Source organism: Anoplopoma fimbria, chromosome 12 (genome assembly GCF_027596085.1).
Source record: "Anoplopoma fimbria isolate UVic2021 breed Golden Eagle Sablefish chromosome 12, Afim_UVic_2022, whole genome shotgun sequence".
In the NCBI taxonomy this organism is placed as follows: domain Eukaryota; kingdom Metazoa; phylum Chordata; class Actinopteri; order Perciformes; family Anoplopomatidae; genus Anoplopoma; species Anoplopoma fimbria.
Window position 1 is genome coordinate 23,835,267 of NC_072460.1, and position 13,760 is coordinate 23,849,026.

The window sequence follows — 13,760 nt, forward strand, 5'->3', positions numbered from 1 at the left end:
AAGAACAGAGCCAGAGGATAAGGATGTGTCACACACACACTCACGCTGCAGTGCTCACCTTCAAGGTCGCTTAAAAAATAAATAGATAAATGAATAAATAAACTGCCTCTCCAAAAACACAGAGGATGAGTAACATATGTCCTAAAATGAAGATAAAACAGACATTTTTGCAACTGAGAAAAAGAGATGTTAACAAATTTGTAAGTTTTGCTCTACAGAATGAGTCTGAAGTAAATCAACATATACATACATATCTTCAACATTACAAAGATTGTGTTTTTATCATTTAACAAATATCGCTGTAGTTGGAAAATGCCACAAAAAACAGGAAAAGAGAACAATTTATACCTGTTCTGTTACTCTATTAGTGTAATAATCATTAAACTGGCTACCTGTAACGTTGGGAATTGATTTCCAACGAGCTCAAAACTTATTTTATGACCTTTTTTCTAACAGCATTGTAAGTATTTTATATTTCTCATATTTTTTTTTATGTTTATATCATATGTTAAAATAGTTTTTACCATTATCAACTTTTATTACTAAGACTGTTTTGTATCTCTTTTTTTCCCTCTTCTGTCCCCAGTTTTTAAATATCTGTGTAATTTATCTGTTTCTCATGTGAAGCACTTTGAGGAGCATTTTATTTCATGAAAGGTGGTATAAAAATAAAATGTATTTATTATTAATAATACTACTACTAATAATAATAATAAAAATAATATAATAATAATAATAATGATAATGTATTAAAAGCCCAGATTTCAGTTTAACAGGCCTGCTTCACACATACAAACACACAGTTTAACTCTTTTTTCTTTTATTAATTCAACTAATATATTTAATTTTGGGGAATTAATCAAACAGATGAACTAAAGCTATAATGTGAAGGCAAAAAAACTCTCTTTTCTAGACCTGCATACATAGGTAACAGCTCAACCTTTCAAGTCTCACATCCTAAAATATCAAAGACCTCTCTCGAACACATCACCATCCCCCTACAGATCACACCTGTCCTTTACCTTTGGTTCTCCCTCTGATGACGCCCAGCCGACATCTGAGAGAAAAGGAGAACATCCTCCTCTTTCCTCCCGCCGACCGGCTGCCTTTCCTCAGGGAGTCGGTCTGGGGGAAGGCGAAGGAGAGCTGCTGGGGGGTGAGGCGACCCTTTCCAAAGGCCACCCGGGCTGACATGTTCATGTTCTGACCAGAGACGAGAAAAAAGATCCTGTCCTCTTCCTGACTCTCTTAGACGTCGCCTTGTCCTGCTGTTCTCACGTTCTCCTCCCTCTTTGGAGAACTTCCAGTCCTCTCATGTGAGTCGTCCAAAGCATCTCCAGAAAACAGGTGCACGAGGAAAGGATTCAGGTCCATAACTGTGCAGGTTATTTGTGCATTGGTAACTCTCTTCCTTCCGTATCAAACAGCCACAAGCTGACTGGCTGAATTAACGTAATGTTGTTGTGTTTTTTTTCCTGCATCTCTGGCAGTGTGAGGTTTGCAGGAGCAGATGGCGGAGGGCTCAGGGCTGTAGGACACAGCTTGTCTGCCAGAGTGCGATGGAAACTTTCTCCACAGGGAGTCGACTCTGAACATCACAGAAAAAAATACAATCTGAGGCGGACATTTCAAGGAAACCACCTCTGATAGCAGCATATTTAATGTATTGATGCTACAGCTGAACATGCTGAGACAGAATTCCAAATTGTCTTTTTTTAACATATTTTTCAAGCATTCTCAATAAACATATGGTCTTAAAAGTACATGAATCCATTCTCAGCTTGCTCTATTATAACCTCATACGGTGTCTTATTCAAAGGAGCAGTCCACCAACTTTACACATCGAGATCAGTTTGCCTGTCGTGGTTAATGGAATCACAAATAACCAGTAATGGAAGAAGTACTCCCATTTCTTACTAAGGTAAAAGTAGCAATACCACTCTATAAACTCTATTGTCTGTATTTAAAGTATTAAAAGCTAAAGTACTGATTGGGCACAATGGATTTTATTATTATGCACCGTTTGTATTCTAGTCGAGGTGGGGTTAACGTCGACTACTTTGGATAATTCAGTTGTTTTTGATGCATCATAATTTTAGAATCATTTTTGTGTGTTAAATCTTAATCTGCAAAGTAACAAAAAAGCTGCAAGTCCCGTGTAGTGGAGTAAAGAGTGAAATATATTCTTCTGATAAGTAGTGGAGTCAAACTTTAAAGTGATACGTGTGTGTACATATATCACACAAACTTAATGTACATAGTAGTCTTGGAGTGTAATTGTATTTTAAACTTCCTGTATAACCCTCGTTGTTTAAATTTTATAAATCAAACATTGCTTATTAAAGAATACTTGCTTGAAGACTATTACATGTACATGCAAGGAAGCAGCTACACAAATAAACTATAACCACCACAATGCACCATGGGAAATCCTTTCTTCTTGACACATCAATCCACCAGCAGAGGTGGACGATTTTTTGGAATTGCATCTCATTCTTTACCAGTTTATCAGTTATGATCCTAACCGTTAACCAGTTACTTCTTGGCATTTTTATTTGCATCATAGCGCTAACATTTCTGGCATAGTGTAGATTTTATTCTTACATCTTTTTTGATAATCTTTCATTTTGTTTTATTTGCACTCTTTCCTACACAACAATTTGGATAAATAAATAACGTGGCATTTTGAAACGTCTCCAACTTGTACTTTTCAAAGCTAACTGAAGCAACACAGAAGTAATTGAGTCCAGAATTTCCTTCGACAGGAAGAAGCCCAACAAACTGTAAAAGCAGGAGCTCTTTCAGGAGCTACACTAGAGCACATCTAGGAAGGAAAACAGTGTTTATATGAACGTATGCAGCCTCCTGTGTTTAGAATGTGGGTCAGCTCTTCTCCAGGCCTCTTCACTCCTTTTGTTTTATTTCAGCGTCAGTCATCTGGAAGAGAAGTGAGGAAAAACCCCTCTACCCAAAGGAGTAGATTGGTTGAGGCCAACTCATGCACATAAATAAGCTCTAATCTTTAATCATCATTCCCCAAATTAACTTTCCATTTATAACTCTCTGGTCACAGCAACACCTGTTTATACACATTATCCCTCCCTCCACCAGTGACTTAGATGAGGGTCAGAATCAAACTTTGTTTCTTTAAAAACAATAAACCTTAATATTACTGGAGTTCTATTACTTAACAATACTTAAAATACTACATGAGGGCAATTCTGACTGATTTAAGGCAAATAAAATGACTGTTTGAAGATACTCATTTCAGTTATCAGGTATCTTGGACAACCAAACATCCAGAGTACATTTCAGGTTTGTCTTTGTCCAAATTACTAAACTTTCTACCATCTCAGTCAAAAAGCAACAAACTAAATTTAAACTGAGATAATCCTTTGTCTTTCATAGAATTAACCTGAGATTGACACTTTCACACATGGAAAGATTTTTCAGACCCGAACAAGCAAAGGAACAAAAGAAAAAAGATCCACAAGCCCGTTTTCCATTTTTAAACATTTATTATGAACAACCAGTTTATTCGTTCTCCTCGCTCCTGAGCCTGGCGTTGGGGTTGGTGATCTTGATGGCCAGCTGAGCCGCCCTCTCCACGATCGTCTTCCTGTTCTTGGAGGAGACGTTGTGGGCGATCTCGGCGCAGTGAGTCCTGCGGGGAAAGAAGGAAGGGCGTCGGGTTAGTGACGAGATGTTTCCACTGAAATGTCAGGGCGGTAGTGTGTTCAGGTTTCAACATGTCAATTGAGTGGAGAACACAAAAAGCCTTCCGTCTAGTAAAAAAAAGAAAGATTGTGCTTCTCACGAGCACAGGTTGCCCTTGTAAAATTACCGTTAAGTGTTAATGCAGATTTTGTCTCATGTAGCCTGAATTTCTTAGATAATTTCCTGTTGCTTTAGTTGGTTATTTTAAATTCTGATACAGGATAACTCCTGCATTGCAGAAATAATTCAAGCTGTACATTTTTATATTTAAATTTTAAGTAAACTAACAACCAAGCCACACGGAAATTTCTAATGATTCTAAAATCATGCTATTAATTGGAGGTCATGACAGCTTCACTTAAAGCACCCAAAGCCAATAATAAATACTGATGATAAATAACAAAGTTTCCACTAAATGTGACAAACTAAAAGAAATCCATGTGATCGCCTACATTTTAAATAGTTACCATAACTTTCTCACTTGTCAAATATGAAACTGGTCTCCATTAAAGTTGATGTCACCACATCTGGAATCAACTGGACTCCGATAGTTTAATGATTTACTTTAATCTTCACAGAGGTGAGATCAATTTCTTCTCTGTGAAGATTAAAGTAAATCATTAAACCATCGGTGGATTTTCTTAAATTTGGGCTGATAAGATTGTTATGTTGCATTCAAACAGTAAACCATATTAATCTACCTCATTAACCAAACTGGCATTTCAATGTATTTATTAGCTCAATAATAGCAACTGGCTGCTCAAACTGCTACTAGATCCAGGATCCAAACAGCAGATGGGAAAAGCCAAACATGTCCCTTTGAACAGGTGGCTCCTTTAAGATTCATCACAGTTAGAGTGACAATCCCAAACCCAGTCCTCCCTGTATGAGTAAACGGTGTGGGTAGGGTTTTAAACATTAGCTGCCGGGTGAACTGTGTTAGTTATCTCACCGTGCACAGGTTTTAAGTTCTGCACATTGATTCAAATGATCCAACTCTGTCCTTGCCCTAACTCAAGCATCCGTTATCGATTCTTATCTACCGCTGAATTTGTTTAGAATACAGATACAAACTATTTCCAGAACAGTTCAACCAACGCTCTAAAACGGGTGAGTTTCTATTGTTTAGGTCCTTTAATGACGAGAACCATAAGATTCTTGCCCGTTCTTCACTGAAGTCAAATTAGTTTAGAGGAATTAATGCTTTGAGCATAGCTCCAGTCTGCTCGCTCCACAGCACATCAACTGAGTTATTCATATTTTCTGGTTGAATATAAATAGTCAAGATGTAAACACATTCTAGTGATAGATGTGTTTCCATGGGGATAGCTTCCCTCCCATCAGAAACCTAAGAATGCCGTGGTCAAACCCATACAAATGATTTTACACAGAAAGAAAGGCAAACATTTTACAGATGGCACCTGTGTCATTACATACCTAAGAAACATGATTATCTTGTTCCTTAACCAGCTTCAAATTGAAACTGCATGAAACAAATGTCCCTAAGCTCCATAAGCCTTTTGACCCAAAGTGTTAACTGTTACAAACTCCTCTCCTCTCAGAGCTGCACCTTCTGGTTAACTAAAGTGACAACTGTTACACAGGAATGTCAGCATCAGGTTGTTTTAAAGGCCGCTACACCTTGTTTGACTTCCTGATTAAAAAGTCTATTGTTCTCATGAGACTCAGCAGACATAAGTAATTGTGATCATAATTATTGAATAGTTATAACCGGATGAACCAGTTCCAAGTCCTGCTGACATTTATGTTCAGTTCATCCACTTTGTCCTGGATGTGCATGGACACACAATTACTCTTTTGCTGAGATTTGAGATCTTTGCTACTGAAACTTCTGTCACCACTTATATACGGTGCTTAAGGCTCTGAAAACATACATTTCAATAACTTCACAGTAAAAACTTTGTAGTAAGTCAAGTCAAAGGTTATAAAATACAAAATGCACATTTCTAATTAAAGCCTTAACCAAACATATGCATTACACTTAGAATTCCTTTCACCTCTATTATACTTAAGTGGCAGCAGAAGTCTCAGCAGATATCTCAAAATCTCTGCAAATAGAACACCTACATTATTTCACAGTATGTGCACACACACACACACACAACTTACTTGTTGCTCATCATCAGGACCTCGAGCTCCTTGATATTGTGCACCAGGAACTTCTTGAAGCCGGTGGGCAGCATGTACTTGGTCTTCTTGTTGCTACCGTAACCGATGTTGGGCATCAGCATCTGGCCCTTGAACCGCCTGCGGACCCTGTTGTCAATACCCCTGGGCTTACGCCAGTTTTTCTGTTGGAGACACACAAAAAAAGATATTCAAGGACTGAAATCAGCAGTCTGACCTGCAGCTGAGCATGCACCTTACATTACAGTCATTTAGCAGACGCTTTTATCCAAAGCCACTTACAATAGTGTATTCAACATTCAAGAGAACTACTAGTCACCAGAAGTCATAAGTGCATCTCCTTTCTTAAACAAGCATCTAAGAGCATAAACCAAGACATCTGAAGCAGCAGTTTACAAAACAATCTTATTTTAACAGCTGTTCTGAAGTCAAATCATATTGCTGCAGATTATTGCCAGTGATGATAATGAAGATACTATAATATCTCAAACTGCTGCTCAATGAACTTTGAGGAAAATGCAGATTGATGCTTTACCAGTGTGCATCTCTTAAAGAAACATGTTTCCAGACTAGAGTTGCAAATAATTTACATTTTACATTACAGTCATTTAGCAGACGCTTTTATCCAAAGCGACTTACAATAAGTGTATTCAACATAGGTATTCAAGAGAACTACTAGTCACCAGAAGTCATAAGTGCATCTCCTTTCTTAAACAAGCATCTAAGAGCATAAACCAGAGCAGAAGTACAGAAACAAACTAATACGAATACAATAAGTGCAACAAACTAATAGAAATACAATAAGTTGCTCCTGAAGGCTTGCCATCGGTGTGGACTGGATATGACAATAAGTGCAACAGACTAATATGAATACAATAAGTGTAATAAACTAATATGAATACTTTGGATAAGTGCAAATGACTAATATGAATACAATAAGTGCTAAACATAACTAAATATGAATACAATAAGTGCAACAGACTAATATGAATACAATAAGTGCAACAGACTAATATGTGCAACAAACAGACTAATATGTGCAACAAACAGACTAATATGAATACAATAAGTGCAACAAACTAATATGAATACATTAAGTGGTAAGTGGAAGGCTCAGGGTAGTACTCTTTGGAGAAGTACTCCCCTGAGCCTGTAGAGTACAACATGTAGACTCACCGCAATCTTGACATATCTATCAGACTGATGGCGGATGAACTTCTTGGTTCTCTTTTTGACGATCTTGGGCTTAGTGAGGGGCCTGAGGGCTGCCATGGTGACTGAGGAGAGAACCAAACAGAACACACAGGTTACAACACATGCAGGTCCATGTCAGAGCTGCAGCCTGACACCACAACGTGCTACATTAGCTACTAAACATTCATTAGCATGTGTTCAACCTGCAACTAGTTTGACACATTTAGACAACACTGGTGTTAAATCTCACTTAAAACAAGTATTGATCACGTGATTAACAGCAATGAACCAAATGCACAAGTGTTCTGATCAGGTAAACGTGTAGAGCTACGTTAGCTAGCTAGCTAGCTTCTTAGCATCGCAGCAGTCGCCCCAAAACGACAATTTAAAGAATATAAACGATGTAGAACTTGTCCATTTTATCTGATATATATACAATGGACGTGTGTTGATGATAATCAACGTCAAGATGGTTAAATAACGCCATATATCGCGCGGATGAACATAGATTGCATCGACTCACCCGCCGATGTAAATCCAAAAGGGACTTCAGCGACGGCGGAAGGAGAGAAAAGGACTTCCGCTACTGCCGCAAAGCATTATGGGTACTGTATTTTTTTCCCCAGAACACAGCACTTTCCACTGGAAATGCAAAGTTCTTTCTCGAAATACGTGAAGTTAAACAACAAGAATGTGGTATATTTGTTGTTGTGTTTGTGTGAATGTTATGTTAGTATGATTTAAGCTTCACACCCACTTTTTTAAATATATTTACTGCTTAAAAAAATAAATAAATATGTGCGCACTTCCGGGATATATTGGGTTTCTGCCCTGGAGGGAGGCTCACTTTTACTTCTGTAAACTGACCATTAAAGACTCATTCACAAAAACACTGAGACCTCAAACTGAACCAAAAACACCCCCAAAAAAAGAAGTTTTATTCCTTTTTGACTGCCACAAGAAGAGGAGCTGACTGGCACATTATTATTTTATTTTTTTTGGATACAGTGTTGTGGTGGGATTATAAAGGTAGGTTAATAATTACATTGTTGTCACATGATGGTGATGGTGTGATTAGAGCACATATGAAAGGTTGTGTTTTCTTGTTGTTTTTCAGGGCTTTGACATGGAGCACAGACCAGTTTTAGGGTGAGCGTCACTTTATAATTAAAATTCACAACTATTTAAATGATTATTTAATGCGTTTATACTCTGTTTTTAAAGTTTATCATGCTCTTTCCCCCCCTCCACCCTGACCTTATTTACTTTCGTTTCTCCTTTACTTGCAGCCACCAGAATAAAAACTATGGAGCTGCCAATCCTGGATTTATACCAGCAGCAGCAGGGGGACCTGGTAAGCTCCACATAGGAGATTGTTCCACCTTATTTATCTTAATTATAAGAACTATTTCTGATGTTAGTCTTTTGCAATAATCTTTACAATTGCACACTTCCGCTCACACACACACACACACATACAGAGGAGTGACGTCATTTAGGACGTGCAGTGCGCTCCAGTCTGCTGTGTGAGCGTCGCTCGGAGGTGTCTTACACTTATACATAAGTAATAGTGTTTGTGTGGAAAGGTTTTTAACCCTTTAAAGCAGCTGTCACAATAAATAAGAATGGATACTAACACAGAGGGACAAGGTAAGTGTCTGTTTCTGTCTCTCCACACCGCCTTCTGGTGCTCACATGTAAAAACATCAAGAATTCAGCTTGTTTTTAATGGTAAATACTATGTTTTGTTGGAATGTCTTTCAGTTTTTTTGCCTCATTTATATTTAATATATATATATATAAATGTAGATCTCTTTGTGAAATGTATGAAAGGTTGTTATAAAGTGTTTTAATCCAGCTCGACATCCACTTACATGACTGAACTGGTTGTTCTGGTTTCTTTAAGCAATGTATGCCCCACCCACCGTTGACTTCCTCGGCCCCAGCGCTCCTCCGGCCAGCATGTTCGACAACATGCCTGGATATGAAGGCACCATGGCGGGGGGAGGAGGTACATTAAACATCCTTCCTAGTGCTTTCATGGTCACTCCCTGGTTGTTGTTGTTGTTGTTGTTGTTGTTTTTGGTGTACATCTATACAATCTAAAACAATCCAGCAGCAAAGCTCTGCTGTGTGTTCTATTATTCCTCATCACAAAGATTATGATGGTCTGGTTTTGTTAACATTTTCCAAGGCGTTGAACTGGACTGCATTATATTGACATTTGTAGTGTAATATTTACTCCCTACGTGTTTGTAAATTGGGGAGACAACTCATTAGAAAAACAACTCTCAATATTAAACTACAACCTCCATAATAATTATCAGAATCAGCTTTATTGGCCATAAATACTAGGAATTTGACTTTTTTTCTTCGTTGCTCTCAAAGTACAAACACAGAATTAGACAGAAAACAAGGACAACAAAGAATAACAAATGTAACCATAAACATTTAACGACTATATACACATAATATAAATACAAAAGTATATATAACATAAAACACAAAAAAACAATGACATTGAAATGGAGATAATAGTGCAATGATGCAGAGTGCAAGGATGCTTGAATATATATATATATATATGTATAATCAAAACCTTTCTGACAGTTTCATGCAAAAATTAACATTATTATCCGTGTAGAGGTAGAACTTAGGGCTGGACTGATGTATTGGATTTTACAGGTGAACCTAATAAAGTGGTCACTGAGTGTATATGTAAGTAAAAAAAAAAGAAAAGCCCTAGGAGTGACTGCTGTAAAGATAAAGCAATGAAACAGAACAAATAAATATCCATTATGTGCTGTAGGTGGATATCTGCCCCCTCCGATGCCGGCCTTCCCAGCTCCCCAGCCTCAACCTGGACCTGAACAGCCACATTGGAAGTAAGCCAAACTATTTCTTTATTTTTTTCCAACATCACTGCTAAGGATATTACAAAACAAAACAAATCACATGATGTATTGTAACAACCAATGCACGTCTGTTCCTATAAAAACAGCCACTTCCTCTTGAAAGATTGACAAAGACGTAATTGGTCAAACGGTGACCTTTTTTTTTTTTCCTTCAACGTGCATTCTTGGTAAAGATAATCCCCCCAAAAATCCTCCTACTCCATTCAATCCTCCTCTCCTCTGCTAGGAGATGTGTTTTTATTTAAGTGGGTGTCAGAGGTACGCCTTAACATTTAACAGAGCATAAGTAGCGTGTTAAATTTCATGCCTCTCAAAGCTCTCATCTTTTATTTAAAAGAGGAACCTTTTTAGTTTTTTCAAAACTTGGAGTCCTTTTACAGCTAACTTAGGAGGTTAGTGTTTACGAACAATTACAGCTGTGCTCTCTCACATGGACACCAGATGTTTTATTTTCCCTGAATTGAGTTTCTACATTCCTGTTTTGCGTTGACATTGGCTTTTTGTCTGTTGAATCTCTAAACCTGTCGATTTTTTTTTTTAATTAAAGAATAAAGATTAAACTCCATGTCATACTGCATCTCATTCCCTCTTTTTTGACAGTATCCCATCTATAAGTGAAGAAACTGCTCGGGAGGCGTTCGCCCTGTTTGCCTCCAGCAAGTGCTGCTACAGTGGAGCACCAGTAAAGGAAGGAGTCATCACCAGCATGGGAGCATTCAATACGTACAGGGTGAGCATTCATTCTGTTTTTCATGTTTGTGTGTGTTTGGAAGAGGTGAAGAAAGCAGGTGAATCAATAGTAGTATTACCTTTCATAGTAGTTTTGGATGTTCAGTGCATGAATAAGACATTTTTGTTTGTTTTCTGCTGTAGTACCGCCTGGAAACCTTCACTGAATCCAGATCTACAGAGTGGAGTCATGAGCCGTACCATGGTACAGGACCATCACCTAGTGCATTAAATACATGAGTTGAATTCTCTGTTTTCTGTCACTGATGATCTGATAATGTTGTTATATTTGGATCAGGCCAGCCAGTGGACGCCTTTGCCCAACCGCCTCCAGGTCCCTGGGACATTCCCGCTAAAGCCCCCAGTTTCTTTGTGGATGACAAACAGGTTATGAAGGTTCCCTACACGTCGTCCATGAAGGTGAATTATATAACACAAGGTTTTCACAAGGAAAAAGCTTCTGTACTCGCTTTTTTTTGTTATCGTTCCTGATGAAAAATATTTCACGTACAGGCCTGCCACGTTTGTTTGGGAATGGGGCGAAAACCTTGCAAAGACTGCGCCGGTGCTGGTAATGTAAGTAACATCCACAGAGCTCATTCAAAGGGTTATATAACATTACATTACATTACATTACATTACAGTCATATAAAGACCTTTTTATGAGCTTCATCTGATCATGTGATTTCTTTTTTTCTTTGCTCCTGTCAGAAAGTCTGTTGGGTGTGCAATGGGTCCGGTTATCGCCACGGAGACGATCGATGCCACCACTGCAGCGGCAGAGGGAGGGAGAAGTAAGAGTCTAATGAAGTAAAAGTACAGTTAATAAACAGTACAGTTTTGTGCCTCTCATAAAAGATGCTGATAGACGGTGTTCTGTTCACAGTTGCACCCTCTGTCAAGGTCAAGGAGCCCGGCAGTGTGACACCTGTCATGGAAAACAACAGCTTCTGGTCTACATCCGCCTCACTGTGACATGGTGAGTCATGAATGTCTCACTTAACTATTGCATTGAATGGTCTTTCTTAACGATCTGAAAGTCATTAAGGTTTATAGTTACTTTACACTGTTTTGATTTTTATGTTCGTGCTTGCAGGGCCAACAACTCTGATAACTATGTTGTGGAACAGTCGAGTGGACTGCAGCTGGACAACCTGAGCAAAGTGTCCGGCAAGGAGCTTTTCAGGGACTCTCAGTACATGGTAAAATATTGTTTCTCACTTTCTCAGGGGGTTCCAGATATGTGGCATGGGAGGAATATGTTTTTTGAATACAGAGAGGGTGCATATTGCTTAGATTTAGATTTGTTATCTGTATATCCGCTAAACGCATCCTGTGTGACACTGATGGAGGGCTGAAGCTGCTGCTACTGACATGCAGCCTTCTGTACTGCTTTGACCTCGTGTTCAATCGATCAAAACTTTATTTTTATAGCACCTCTCAATACAGGTTAATGCAGTTCAAAGTGCTTTGCAGATGACTGACAAGACAAAAAAATAAAACAGAACAAATGTGGACAGACGTAACAAGATATAAAGCAAGAATATTAAAATTTAAAGAAATTATAATGTAACTACTTTAGATAAATGCATGTGAGACCATAAAATGTGATGAAATAGAATAAAAATCTATAATAACAGTTGTAGTAAAACAGCATGAAATAAAAACTAGATTTAAAATAAAATTATACAACATAAATACAATAAATTAAGTAATTAATAGAGTAACAATACAACAGTGGAATTTTACAACTTGGATTCAATTAAATATGTGACTAAAATAATTAAAATGTCCATAAACTGTTCTTATCAAAAGTAGGTTTTATATTTTACGTTTGAGGATTCAAACCCTTCTAGCAGCTCTCAGACTGTTCCAGTGGTCATAATTGTCCCAAACACAAGTTTTGTTAACCTGCTCGATCCCTCAATCCATAAATGAAAGTCATCAACAGTATTTCAGCGCTTATTCATTTTTTGGGGGATTACTTTGTGCAGATTTACCCAGTGATGGGCTTCCCAGACCCCGTAGTGGTGAATGCTGCAGAGCGCCTCATCGGTGAACACCAGGGAAAGTATTCAAGGACATCACGCATCCTGCAACAGGTAAAAGAGCATCTACTTCATTTATAGCCTTCCATTTGGATGTAAAATTATATTTTCCCAATGTCAAAAGACTGGACAATACTTGTGGTCAAAGCCTAACTTGGTGTTTGTGAAACCTGCTCATATTTTCTCTCTTTGCCTGCAGCGTCAAACCATAGAGCTGATCCCCGTCACCAAGGTGACCTACTCGTGGAAAGGGAAATCTCACATTTACTTTGTTTACGGGAATGAGTTCAAAGTAAATGCAGATAACTACCCTGCTACCTGTTGTTGCACTGTAATGTAAATGGCAACGTCTGTGTTTGAAGGTTTTCTTCCTTTCCACATGATTAGATATATCGAAAGAAGTTTTATATGCAAGTCAGTTCTACTGATTAATCAGGAGTTCCCTGACATGTTCAGTTTGAGTCAAACAACTGCATTTAAAACACTATCAAGGCCTCGCAAGTTACCAGAACTGATGATGCATCTTAAATCAGCGTCCTTCGGGGCGACACAGAACGTCTATTTACCTTTGACTAACCACTGTGCGATAATGAATGTTTGAGAAATCATATGTATTGTTACGTGCCATCTGTATGCATGCACCAAAGAAAAAATAATAGTTTACATTACATTACATTACAGTCATTTAGCAGACGCTTTTACTTAGTTTACTGACACAATATAAACCATAATCACACTTTATTCACTAAATCCTGAACCATTTAACTCTACTATGGCAGCAGTGATTTTTTTTTTTTTAACATCAGATACAAAAACGATTCCATATTATCCTTTGACAGCAGTGCCTTTTTTAATGTTAGTAATATGTATTTGAGAATTTATTAAAAAAAATTATGTGAATGTAAAAAATTGTTAAATGTGTATAATCATGTAATATTTCATTTCGAACAATTTATAACTTTCAATAAAAAAAAGATATTTCTTTATTTCATTATTATTATTTTTTTTG

The 13,760-nt window shown here is 37.7% G+C and overlaps 3 protein-coding genes across 4 annotated transcripts in view; 1 reads left to right on the forward strand and 2 right to left on the reverse strand.

Moving 5' to 3' along the window:
- Positions 1-1,200, reverse strand: part of grip2a (glutamate receptor interacting protein 2a) — a 39,121-nt gene extending 37,921 nt beyond the window's left edge. The window contains exon 1 of the mRNA XM_054609542.1: positions 1,023-1,200. Coding sequence (XP_054465517.1) covers positions 1,023-1,200 — 178 coding nt within the window. The remainder of the gene's footprint in view (positions 1-1,022) is intronic.
- Positions 1,201-3,498: 2,298 nt separating this feature from the next.
- On the reverse strand, positions 3,499-7,634 carry rpl32 (ribosomal protein L32). Its single transcript, XM_054609771.1, has 4 exons — positions 7,583-7,634; positions 7,042-7,142; positions 5,848-6,029; positions 3,499-3,664 (listed from the first exon to the last, which is right to left on the reverse strand). The coding sequence occupies exons 2-4, from the start codon at positions 7,135-7,137 to the stop codon at positions 3,535-3,537; spliced, it is 408 nt and encodes a 135-aa protein (XP_054465746.1). The 5' UTR covers positions 7,138-7,142; positions 7,583-7,634; the 3' UTR covers positions 3,499-3,534.
- A 260-nt stretch (positions 7,635-7,894) lies between these two features.
- ssuh2rs1 (ssu-2 homolog, related sequence 1) lies at positions 7,895-13,710 on the forward strand. 2 transcript variants are annotated; one of them, XM_054609769.1, is made up of 14 exons: positions 7,895-8,088; positions 8,177-8,208; positions 8,349-8,413; positions 8,966-9,070; positions 9,869-9,944; positions 10,575-10,704; positions 10,848-10,908; positions 11,002-11,123; positions 11,217-11,279; positions 11,415-11,497; positions 11,590-11,682; positions 11,800-11,905; positions 12,698-12,805; positions 12,951-13,710. In XM_054609769.1, the coding sequence occupies exons 2-14, from the start codon at positions 8,186-8,188 to the stop codon at positions 13,089-13,091; spliced, it is 1,176 nt and encodes a 391-aa protein (XP_054465744.1). In that variant the 5' UTR covers positions 7,895-8,088; positions 8,177-8,185; the 3' UTR covers positions 13,092-13,710. The 2 variants fall into 2 exon arrangements, with proteins under 2 accessions (XP_054465744.1, XP_054465745.1); XM_054609770.1 differs by lacking the exons at positions 7,895-8,088; positions 8,177-8,208; positions 8,349-8,413 and adding an exon at positions 8,429-8,709.
- Positions 13,711-13,760: the final 50 nt, after the last annotated feature.

Excerpts from the sequence above, each read along its gene's own strand:
- ssuh2rs1 (XM_054609769.1), top strand. The coding sequence starts at position 8,186 with ATGGAGCACAGACCAGTTTTAGG. Across the intron at positions 10,705-10,847 it reads GAGCATTCAATACGTACAGG|TACCGCCTGGAAACCTTCAC; the intron begins GTGAGCATTCAT and ends TTTCTGCTGTAG. Across the intron at positions 11,280-11,414 it reads ACTGCGCCGGTGCTGGTAAT|AAAGTCTGTTGGGTGTGCAA; the intron begins GTAAGTAACATC and ends TGCTCCTGTCAG.
- rpl32 (XM_054609771.1), bottom strand. The coding sequence starts at position 7,137 with ATGGCAGCCCTCAGGCCCCTCACTAAGCCCAAGATCGTCAAAAAGAGA. Across the intron at positions 6,030-7,041 it reads ATAGATATGTCAAGATTGCG|AAAAACTGGCGTAAGCCCAG; the intron begins GTGAGTCTACAT and ends TGTCTCCAACAG. Across the intron at positions 3,665-5,847 it reads GTCCTGATGATGAGCAACAA|GACTCACTGCGCCGAGATCG; the intron begins GTAAGTTGTGTG and ends CTTTCCCCGCAG.